General features: G+C 41.5%; 1 protein-coding gene across 1 annotated transcript in view; it reads right to left on the bottom strand.

Annotated features, from left to right (window-relative positions):
* PEDS1 (plasmanylethanolamine desaturase 1) overlaps positions 1-12,379 on the bottom strand; it is a 35,901-nt gene that overhangs the window by 3,242 nt on the left and 20,280 nt on the right. The window contains exons 3-5 of the mRNA XM_054045470.1: positions 5,605-5,696; positions 4,740-4,884; positions 3,722-3,934 (exon numbers count right to left, since the gene is read on the bottom strand). Of these exons, the coding sequence (XP_053901445.1) occupies positions 3,722-3,934; positions 4,740-4,884; positions 5,605-5,696 (450 nt within the window). The remainder of the gene's footprint in view (positions 1-3,721; positions 3,935-4,739; positions 4,885-5,604; positions 5,697-12,379) is intronic.

Here is a 12,379-nt window from a genome sequence, read left to right as displayed (position 1 = left end):
CTTAAGAGCCCAGAGTTGCAATAAATTAAGTAAAAAGCAACAGAGGGTCCTGTGGCACCTTTAAGACTAACAGAAGTATTGGGAGCATAAGCTTTCGTGGGTAAGAACCTCACATCTGAAGAAGTGAGGTTCTTACCCACGGAAGCTTATGCTCCCAATACTTCTGTTAGTCTCAAAGGTGCCACAGGACCCTCTGTTGCTTTTTACAGATTCAGACTAACACGGCTACCCCTCTGATAATAAATTAAGTAATGTTAACGTCCTCCGCATACAGTCAGGAGATTAGAGCACTCGAAGTATTTACCTAAAGTATTGGGATACCTTCCTTGGATGTGCTTAGTAAAACAACATGCTGTGCTCAGTATAAAGTTGAAATTCTAAAACAGCAGTTCAGACTTTGTTTAGCATGCAACTTGCAAGACTCAAGACCACTTGGTGTGCCACTTTCATAATCTTATTCAGGATAGTTACAGTTCTTTCCTGATACTGTACTTTAAACTAACCCACATAATACTAACTGAACTGCTCTGAAAAGCTTAAATCCATCTTTTCCTGCGCAGCGGCATTTAGGTTAGTCATGCCAGTGAATCCATGCTTCGGAAAACTGGCTCAAGTACATAACATTGCACCCACCAGCGGAATCCTCACTCTCAAATTTTCTTCCCCCAAGAGTTCATGGGTGAAGGGAAAACAGCAGCAGGCGGAGAGGAGGAAACCAAAGAGAGGCACAGGTGCGTGGACATACAAGGGCTATTGGGCAAGAGACAGAACAAGCAGGAAAGGATGGGAGGCAGGATGAGGAGAGGAACTGAGAGGCTGCCAGAGGAGCTGCCCTGCAGCCAGCTTTGTCAGGTCAGAGCAAAGCATTCCTATAGATGGGGTACATCAGAGCAAACCAATCCGGGCTGGTGGGATCTTCATGCTGCGTATATGCCCATCACAGGATTCAAACATTAAAGTGGCACCCATTGATCCCAAAATAAAACAAGAACACTTTCAGGGTCATTTCAACACTGGCCACCAGTACCCCACCTCCTCCCTACCCAGCAGGTCTATCTCCCACCAAGTCTGTGTGCAGGCTAATGACCCAGCACCTGTACCCTGGGGCCAGTATTTACTAGGTCGCCTGCTAGCAACCCTCCCTCTCTGTACACCTCATCCCTTCTGGAAAGGCAACAAGTCAAGTTTCATCAGAGCAATGTTGCCAGCACCCTCTGGGAACTGACCCATCCTTCCCAAACTTCTAAATGTGACAGTTGTAGGCTTTGCATGAACAATGTAAGGAAACAGAAGTTAACAGACTGCATGAATTCACAAATAGCCTTGTAAATAATATAGAGCTAGTAGATAAATAATAATAATGATAATAGTAATGCGTGATAAGCTTGCAGCTGCAGCTCTGCTTCCTAACATAAGAACGGCCAGACTGGGTCAGACCAAAGGTCCATCTAGCCCAGTATCCTGTCTTCCGACAGTGGCCAATGCCAGGTGCCCCAGCGAGAATGAACAGAACAGGTAATCCTCAAATGATCCATCCCCTGTCACCCGCTCCCAGTTTCTGGCAAACAGAGGCTAGGGACACCATCCCTGCCCATCCTGGCTAATAGCCATTGATGGACGTATCCTCCATGAATTTATCTAGTTCTTTTTTGAACCCTGTTATAGTCTTGGCCTTCACAACATCCTCTGGCAAGGAGTTCCACAGGTTGACAGTGCATTTTGTGAAAAATGCATACTTTATAGTATATGGATAGCTTATGATCAATACAGGAATTGGTTCACAAAATTAGGAGGCCAATCAAATAATGTGATACAATGCAGAATGTAATGTGCATATGTTAGTCTGTTTTAGACTAGGTATATAATCTGATTTATAATTATGCACTTGGGAGTTGTGGTGCATCTTAACCCATCCCCTTCACCTAAGCCTCATCACCTCAGGTATAACTTTATGAAATGCCAATAAAGAGACCTCAGCAATACATCTGGATTCAAACCAATTTTTTGGATTCCAGAGAACTGGATAAACTGTTCTCCCAGAACTGGATGACATGCTCTGGATAAGCCAAGTGGAAAAATCTGGGAAAGAATCCCAACAGTCAGCCTGGAAGCTTTAGCATTAGGAATTCCATTAAGAGTCCGTGTGCTCAGTTATCGGACACTCTCCTGGCAAGATACAAGGGCAGACACTTATGTACATGGGGTCAGCTCTGAAGCAGAGTGTACTCTCAGGATTTGAAGTCTTGCTCAGTGACACTAACAAGCAAGGCTGCTTTTGAAGTGCAGTACATGCCTCAGTATCTATTAACACTTCACACACAACACACACAAAGAGCTTTACACGTCAAAGGCTGTGGGTTTCCCCACTGTTCTAAAACTAAGACCACTGGGATTAGGGATCCAAAAGCCCTTGTATACCTACACTTTATTCAATGAAGCAATCCATCATATTACCTTGATGTGAAATCAAAGTGGGCTGGAGAGGAGGGAATGGGATTAATACTTCTCATAATATTTTTCGTTCATTTAGTGCTTTCCATATGAAGAACTCCAAGTCCTTCACAGAAGCTTGCTATTGGAGGCAGACAGTCAAGTGACTAGCTCAATCCTAACTCCCAGTCCTCTGTTCTTATCACTCTACCATACTGTCTCAATCTCACTGCATTTTGTTCTAACAATGATTAGGAGCAAACCATTTGCTTTGCTTCACATTTGGATGTTAGGAGAAATCCAGACTTCAGTGTAAGTATAAAAGGTGAGATAGGTCAAAAGAGGACTCAGCTACCAGCACAGTAGTACCTAAAGTACCAGGGAGCTAAAGAAGCTGAAATAGAAATGAAACAAATGCTTAGGGTAGGAGACTTTTTTTGACCGATGACAGGAACAAGTTATAAAGCTTTACACAGGGCACACAGTACTGCATGACTAATACAAATCTATAGATTTTTATTTATTTCATGGTCCATTTGTCAGAGCAGGAAATGGAGTCAGGAATCTAGAATTTTATTTCCAGCTGTGCCATCGCTCGCTATGTGACCTTGAGCAAGTCATTAGCACTCTGGTTTAGCTTGCCCATCTGCAAAATGGACATAACCAGAATGACTTTAGTTGAGGTGAATATCATGATTTATAGATCCAAGGGGAATCAGAGGCCAAAAAAACCTTGATAAAGAAGTTACACATGTTCTGAAGGCCTTTGTTAGAAGTATTTGGAAATTCTCTCATTATGGCCATGAATTCCATAAGTCTAAGAACTTGTTTTGGAAACTAACGTTCAAGGAGAGATGCCAGTGTAGATTAAGAAAATGAAATCATTCCCTTTATATGAGAAGAATAGCAGCTTTCACAGAATTCACTACATTGAATAAAGATGCACTAATTTGCATGCAAGATCAGACTGCTTGACCTTTCCCAAGACTCAGCATCACTGACCTGAAGTCAACAGTAAGAAGTTACTGATTTTCAGCCAATCACAAGCCTGATTTTTCTTCTTTTTTGGGATTGGGATTTTTCTTATTTATGTAACAATACCAAGTAAAGAGCCTCAGTTGACTTGTACAGTAGAAGCTAACATACTGCAACTTGTGGCACATAACATCTTCCACATTTTATAGACTGCTAAACAGTAATCATATATGCAATCAGACTACATTCTTGCCACATGTATGCTTTCTGGCTCAGTGAAAAAAAGCTCAGTCCAGGAAGATATAGTTTACGTTACCTGTGGTAATACAAAAATAAGTCTCATGGGGAGACACATGATGGATTCGGTGGTGTTTCCGCGGCAGGATAACATGCCAGTCCTGCAGAAAGATGACCCAGCGAGGAAGACCAAAGTACGTATGAGACCATTTGTGAATCTGGTTTGTCAACGTTACAAAGATAGCCAGGGCAAAGACATAACATTCCCATGGGCATGTCTGGTACAACGCTTCTGCAAAAATAATAAAAAAAAGCATTAAAAACCCAGACTCTCTTTCCTTTCTTTTATTTTATTGAAGAAGCAGATTCCTACCAGATAGTTTCTAATAATGCCTGCCCTGTTTAGAAATTGCCCCTCAATTCTGACACGATTCTAGCAGTGGCTGACACTTCAGATGTTAACAAGGTCCATGACCAAATTGCTTCAGCAATAGACTGACAGCAGAGCCGCTGAGTCATGAACAACTCATCTCATATAACATTCTGAAATACCACAAAGTAATAGGGTTGCAAGACTAGTATGCACCACACCAAATTAGTCAAAATAAATTCAGTCTAATGGATAGTGGGAACCTGAGCTATGGGTTTACTGGCTATTGTAATTAAATAGGAGAATGTAATGCTGCATTATTAGTCTTTACATTTATTGAACTACTTCTGCAAAATAGCAAATTTCACTGGTATTTAATCTTAAGCTTTCTTCCTTAATTGTCTGAGTTTAAAAGTCCTTTGGGAAAGAATGAGATGCTAGTTCTTCTGCAGAATTTATATTTTAAGGCTTCTTTACTGAACTCTTCAATAGGACACTTTCCTGGAGATGGGAGATCCTTGGCACGGGAAAAATTAATCACCCATTATCAAACCGTGGAAATTCCCCCCCCCCCCTTCCAAACATCTGCTTCCAACATAAATTAGAGCCGTTGACATGAATCAGATTCAATTTTTAATCCCTTCCCCACACAAGGACAAGCACTTATTCAATTTATCCAGTGATGAAGATTCTAAATACATCTACATAGTCACTGTTAATAGCTTACCTGGGGAAAGAGAAACAAATTTGTAGGCCATGTTTGCCAATGGTACTAGCGTCATCATGCAGTTATCTCCATTGGTTTCTATAAAATCATGTCTAGTAATTGCTGTGGGGTCAATGTGATGTTCTCTAAAAGGTCTGATGAAAGCCTGAAAGAACAAAGCCAAAAGTGCCAGGCCATTACTCATACGAATGAATGGATCAGAAACAGAATGAAAACATCAAATCAAAGAGTGATAAAAGGGCTTCCATACTATCATGCACCTAGGAATTAAGGTTCAAGCTTTTAGAAGTAGTGTTTGAAATAATTCAACCATCTGTTGCTTTACACTGGCAAATCTTCATACAATGCTTATATTTCAGCCCAGTTTTTGCATTTTTAAGCAATGTATTAATATTGTTAACACATACGTAGCACTTTTCATCTCAAAGTGCTTTATAAAGGTGGATATGCATTATCACAATTTTACAGATGGGGAGAAGCACAGACGTTAAGTGACTTGTTAAAGGTCACACAGCTAGGCAACAGCAGATCTGGGAACAGAGATACTTAGTCTTAGTCTACTGTTACTTCTGCTTGTCAATACTCCCAGTCAGAACAGGGCACATTAGAAAGAGTCACCTCAAATTTCCTGACTTATCAGTCTAGAAGAAGTTTAACACTGTAGGTCATAGCTCTACCGCCAATATGCCAGGCCAATTAGCATGGGATAAAGAGAGTGAGGAGGACACAAGCAGGCCAAATCAGTAGGAGAGAAGACAAGACAAAAAGAAACAAGTTCATATATAGTGCATAGCACATTTAAGATGGAAGAAGCTTCCCCCAAAGTGATTTTTATTTGAAATTTTAAAAATTAAAAATCTCAAACCTTTCCAACTATGGGCAGCTCCACAGATCCCCAGGTGTCTGCTCCCCAGTGCACTAATCCTGACAGAAAGTCAGCAGTAATAACTCCTGCAACTTTAAGAAAACAGAGTTAGGAATCCAGAAGTATTGTTTCAATGTCCACAATCTCATACCCTTCCTCCCCCCAAGAAAAAAAAATATCACTACTACTATTTTCTGGGCAGATGCACACTCCTAAACACAAGCGTGATCTGGCCACTCTGAATGCACAGAAGTCAACTCTTCAATGAAAGGTGGGTGATCATGTCAGAGGCCATTAAAAGATTAAGTCTTCTCTTAGCGGACAATAAGATCTTGGATCTGACCTACAATCCTATTATCATCACATAATAATTTCCATACCAGTAAATCTAGATTTGTCAGAAATTAATTTATAATGATAGTCAGTGAAACCAATTCCTTCTAAAATGCATCTCTACTCTGCATATGATCCTCTCTCAAATATCTATATGTATAGCTGGTAGATCTAATTAACATATCTAACAGCCAACGTAAAGGGACAGTTTGGTTTTACCTAGTAAGTACTCTGTTTAGACCACCCATATCCAGATCTGCACAGATATTCATAGTGTTAGTGGGTAGCACTAGCCACAACGTGGTTGTTATTCTTTTTGCACTCAGCAGAGACCTCCTACCAGCAGACCTCCGCTACCACCACATACTCTTGGACCTCGCCAAAGCTTTCTAAGCATGATCCGCAGAGAACTCTCTCAGCTTACTACTAAATAATATCAGCTACAGATGCACACTAATACCTGGAAGGGGCTTCCAGACATGGTTCTTTACAGCAAGGCTATTTACAAAGTAAGGTTGAAAGCCTAGCAGCCAGCTATCGGGTGGAGCCACCTACAATAATGCAATGAGGAGCAGAGTCCATATTGATGATTCCCTGCAGAAAGTGTTCTATACTGAAGAGTTATTACAGTGGCATGGTAGATCTAGAAGAATGTGTGTCTAAATCTGTAGACAAACATGGACAGTTTGTGAATAAGAATCTTATTTTAAACTGCCAGCCATGTGCACTAAGTTTGCAATTTAAATGGTGTTCTTCTGTTCCTGCGGATAAGTAGATTTATTTAAATTTTAGTTTTATACAAACTCTTTGCCAAAAGCACCTGTTCAAAAACTCAGAGCAACTTTGGCGCATCTAAAGACAAATAAAAATTGATTGAAGCAACAGCACATCTTCCCGTCAGACATCTGATCAGTTGTGTGACCAATGCATCATAAGATGACCCTATCATACTTCCTCACTACATTGAAATTCTACCATCAGCTGCCTCAGCTCTTCACCAGACAGGATTTACAGCATGCCCAGAACGTCAACCTATTGGGGGGAGATAATTAGCAGGAAAGTCCTTGGAGAGAAGGCTCTGCCAGCAGCCACTTTATAGGGGCAAGATGGGGGGAGGGAGCAGTCAAGCTCAAAGGCCTCTGCTGATCACAGCTGTGGCAGCATGGCACAGGGAGAGACACTGTTTCTCTAGTAGGCAAGTCCTGAGGCATTTAGGGCCTTATAGGTCAAAACCCAACACCACCTTAACCATCACATGGCCAGCAATAGGTACAAAAAAATCATTAGTAATAGATTCTACAGATCCAACTTTGCCCTTATTGCTCTGAATGGAGCTTCTGAAGTGTCACCAAGGGCAGGAGTTGGTTACAATTTTGTTGATAGGTAAGCAGGAATAGAATCCAACTCCCTTGTGGAGCTGTGTTGGCTCTGCAGGTATAACAGAATTACAGTCTTTCTGTGCATTTAAAGTCTTATCTTCTGAATTCGGCCACAGAGAAGAACTGTATTGAATAAAAAGGTGCATTAGTTTCTCAGTGTATAACTGCACTTAAACTGTCAAGAACAGCAGTACTCTCCTCTCCCACACCCACTCCTTCTGCAGCTCTATTTAAAGGCATTCAGAAGACACTGACCTAAATTTCCACATCTGCGAAGTGGAATATGCAAATACGATATACCTGGAAACTGATTAGGTGTTTTATCCTGGAGGGAGTCACATGGAAACTTTACACAACTCCTGCCAAGCTAAGCATCACACTGATCTTTCAATCCATTGTCAAAGGGCACCTTGGAATCAGAAGTAAATGAGGGGTGTGTGTGTAACATTTCAATAAAGGGATTGGCTAGCAACCAGTATAAAACCTAATGAACCACACCATTCATATCTGACACTTGGAATGTAATTTATAAGGCAGAGGCTCGTAGTCTAGCAGTATGTGTACTAAGGGCAGGTGCATACTGTATTTGAGGAGCTGGTTAACTGCTCATAGGAAGCCACATAATAGAACTAGTCATATAGCCATGGTCAGAGTTTCTGGAAGTTTTTTTAGTTCTCCATTTTTTACAGTCACATTAACATTTTAAAACCAGCTTGGTTACAAAAGTAATAGATGTCAGACATATTCTGACTTTTTAACTCTAGAAACACCAGCTAGTTTTTAAAACAAGATAAGAACAGAGTTTTATTTTATTTTTGCTGTATATAACTGGAGGGTAATACCCAAACTGCCTTACTGATTCTTCCTGGGACCTTGGTCTGCCACTCCAAGAAAACAGGGGGCTCCTGGCTTTCTACTCAGCAGGCAAGCATCTTCTCTTCCAGATGCCTTAGGGTATGTCTACACTGCAATTAGATACTACCACATCCCCCCAACCCCCACACAGGCCCAAGTCAGCTGACTTGGGTTCATGGGCTCAGGCATGGTGAACTGTGGTGTTGACATTCCAGCTTGGGCTGCAGCCTGAGCTCTGGGACCCTCCCAACTTGCAGGGTCCTAGAGCCTGGGCTTCGGCCTGAGCCCAGCAGTCTACACCGCAATCAAACAGTCCTGCAGCCCAAGCCAGCTGGCATGTGCCAGTCATGGGTGTCTAGTTGCAATGTGGACAACTTTAGACCTCCCCTCCACCTCAGCTCCCCAGTCACAGGAGGTGGTGCTTTTGTCATGTGGGTCTGCTAGGGTTTAGGCAGAGACAAGCAGACCCGTGTCACTACTTGTGACCCAAACCAGAAATTAATGGTTACATTGTTAGCTTGCCTGGCTATGTTATTCTGGCATCTCACTGCTGCTCTAAAGAGAGTCTCAAACACCTCCTTCCAGGATGCACCAGGAGTAAATTACCTCTGCATTTTTATCCAGCAGTGAGACAGGTTGGGTTTCTCCTAGTCATGAGTTGATGTTGACATGCTTTTTACTATGGGGTTATGGAGCCACACATCCTGTTGCAATCAGGATGCTTAGATCATCTGTCTTGGGACTGTTAACAAGATTTTGTTTGACGTTAGCAGGATTCCCAAAGTGCAGATACTTTTATGAAACAAGAGAGGAGTAGTCTTTTTGTTGATGTTAATACTATGAAGTACTGCAGGAATTCTCTTCGTCTGCGTGTGGTGCAGAGATAGTGCAGCTCACCCACTCCCCTCCATTCACACAGTATATTCTGAGGGTCCCCCTCACTCTTTGCCCTTCCCTTTGTCTTTTAGCTAATCTCAGACATGTTAATTCCATTATTGTTGGGGGCAGAGAGGCACAAGTTATATTCCTTTTCTCTGTCCTTTGTCTTGCCTTGTCAATTTAGACTGTAGGCTCTTCAGAGCAGGAACTGTCCACTGCTGTTCTTGTATGGTGCCTGTCACAATGAAGCCCTGATTTGGCTAGTCCCTAGGTACTACCATAAAAAAACCCCATGATTAATACATTTTTGAACAAGACTGTCTTGTTCTAAGATAGATGGATATGCTAGAGATACAGCTAGCCAGTGTGGGACAGCACTCAGCCTTTGGGATCACCCCACATCATGAATCTGAAAGAATGTGTGGCTTCTACCTACAGGGGAAAAGGAATAGGTGGTTTATTTTAAAAACCTGGGCTATGGCTACACTAGAGAACTTACAGCTGCATCAATACAGCTGCGCCACTATAAGCTTTCTGTGTAGCTGCTCTAAGCCGGCAGGAGCAAGCTCTCCGGTTGGCTTAATTACTCCAGCCCCTGTGAGTGGTGGTAAATATGTTGGCAGGGAAAGCTCTCCCGCGACCTAGTGCTGTCCACATCAGCATAAATTATGTTGCTCGGGGGGGTGGCTAATTCACATCCCTGAGCGACGTAATTTAGTCATCTTAATCTGTAGTGTAGCCATAGCCTCAAATACCACGAATACGGAGGCTGTACCAGCCGTGTACCCAATTCTTTCTCACCTGACCTCACAAAGACTGAAGTATGTTCTGTGAAGATCATATGGCCTTGAAACTTTCAAGATAATTGAAAAAGGAAGAGAAGAAAAGCAGAAAGAAAGTCTCTGTGGAAGGGTCTGAGAATATTTTACACAGCGTTTCAGGAGCAGTCATTATCAAACACCAAGATCAGGGAAAAGAGTGAAGAGTTTGGTAAGACGCGCCTTATTCTAAGGCCGTTTGAAATCCCAGCAAATGCTAGAAGCTCCTTTCTAGCAAGCAGCATTGCTAGGTAGGTTTCACTTACAATCTAGCTGATTCACAGCTGGGTAATTCTGGCAGAAAGGAGTATGGAAAGAGGATGCAGGATTATACCTGGCACTCGTGGTGGGGATAATACTTTGCACTTTATAACACTTGGATTCAAGGATCTCAAAGCACCTTACAAACATTAATGAATGTAGCCTCATTTTCCTCATGAGTCAGGCATTCTCCCATTTTAAATGAGGAAATGGAGGCATAGATGCTAAGTGACTTGTTTAAAGTCACACAGGAAGCCTATAGCAACACATGGGATAGAACTAAGGTCTCTGGACTCCTACGCCTGTGTGATTATAAAGAACTTCCTTCCTTTCTGACTGAGTGAGATGTAACGAGGTCTGGAGAGAAAAATATAGCCCAATTGTGATTGATAACATTAGGGAGGGCCAGTCACATATCCAGTAAAGATGGAAGCCTAAAGTTTGTGATTCAGGGATGCACGAGTCTCATGCTGATCAAAAGCCAGGCCACTGTAGAACAGCAGAAAAAGGGACTTTTGCTGAACTTGATCTTATTTCAATCCAATCAATAGGAACTCTGAACATTTATTTCATGATAGATTAGAAAGATCTCAGAAAATATCATGGCCAAGAATAATGGCCATTGACTACCATCATTGAATGTAATTAGAAATATATAATAATGTTTTTAATTTTTTTGATTAATGCTTTAAAAAAAAAAAACAGTTCAGAACTAGGTATCTAATGAAAGCTTTCATTTGTTTGATACATAGACTAACGTGTTAAAAAAACACTTCATTTCAATAAACAGAATCAGCTACTAGCCCAATAAAAATATTTATCTAGTTTTGGGCTACTTAAGTGACTTTAGACTATTAATGCAGAATGTCGTTCTGCTGAAAAGAAGTGGAAACAGAGGCCTGGAACACACAGAAGGGCGTTTCTTTCAAAAGCAGCCTACTGATCATGAAGTGAATAAAACTGACAGGCCTCAACAGAAGGTGAAATCTGGTTTCACAGGCAAAGAGTTTAATCAGGCATTTTAACTGGAGCAAAGAACAGCAACAGAGGTGGTTTCAATAAGGCATAACCCTCATATCATTGGCATGCAAGGGAGGAAGTTTTATTAAAGTAAGAGGCTAGGCACTGGATTTTGCCAGAAAGGCTGTGGCTGGTTTTGCCCTCAGATATATACAGGGTCTTGAGGTACAGAAGCAAGAGGCTGCAATGGACCTCGGCAGAGGCAAAGGTGTGATGGCTAGTGGAGCAAGATCTTGAGCTGGTGGTTATTGTTACAAAATGAGCATCATTGTGGAGAACTCAGTAAAGAGTTTCTAGGTATACAGGTGAGATACAGCCAGTGAATGTGACTGACCCTTAAAAGATTTGAGACGTGTTAAGAAGCTTGAAGCTTTTATACCATGCATCAATACAAGCAGAAGCCTAGGGAATGGCAGCTTCTGATGTTTTTGGGCTGTTTAGCAATAGAGGGCAGGCAGGAAAAAACAAAAATTGCAACAGCCAGAGAACAGAGTGTAACCAGAGAACAGAGACGTCGCATTAGAGCATGTTACACAACACTGACAATTCTCTGGTGACCTGAGCTCCCAAACTCTATAGGAAGGTGCCAGAGAGCAGTGCACCTCATATGCCTGGGAGCTCCACAGATAAAAGTTCTCTTTTTTCTTTTTGGATTTGTGACAAATCAGATACATTAATGGGGATAACGCCAATGTCATCCTAAATATAACTGTACCTTCCCTTGGTTGTGATTTCCAATTGAATTCCACCAACAGAGCAGTCTTATACTGGAGTAAGTGACGTTTCACTCCTACTCAGAGTTCCTACTATAGGTGTGTTGGACTGAGGAGTGTCACATGTATTGAAGTGTTGTATTTTTCCCTAGGCTGTGTACTTAACCACAATTGCTGTTTAAAGTGAATGACTGAACATTTGCAAGTGGAGGGGGTTAGAAGGGAAAAAACTCAAGCTAAATTCCCAAAACAGATAGAAATATACATATATGTTTACTGGTAACATCTTTACTCCTAGAAGCACTTGTTTTAGGTATTCCCGTAACAGTAACGCCCATCTACATTCCATACAAATTTGTCACCCCCTCACTTTTGTCGAAAATTATTTACATGACAAATAAGAACTAATGACATCGATGTTTTAGAAAACAATTAACAGTAAAGGAAGGAATCCTGCAACATTTTAAGTTTCCTGCAATTAAAAAAAAAAATTAAGAGTCACTCATTTTAGCCCGGT

Source organism: Malaclemys terrapin, chromosome 12 (assembly GCF_027887155.1).
Source record: "Malaclemys terrapin pileata isolate rMalTer1 chromosome 12, rMalTer1.hap1, whole genome shotgun sequence".
NCBI classification, from domain to species: Eukaryota; Metazoa; Chordata; order Testudines; family Emydidae; genus Malaclemys; species Malaclemys terrapin.
This window is presented reverse-complemented; position numbering and strand designations above follow the sequence as displayed.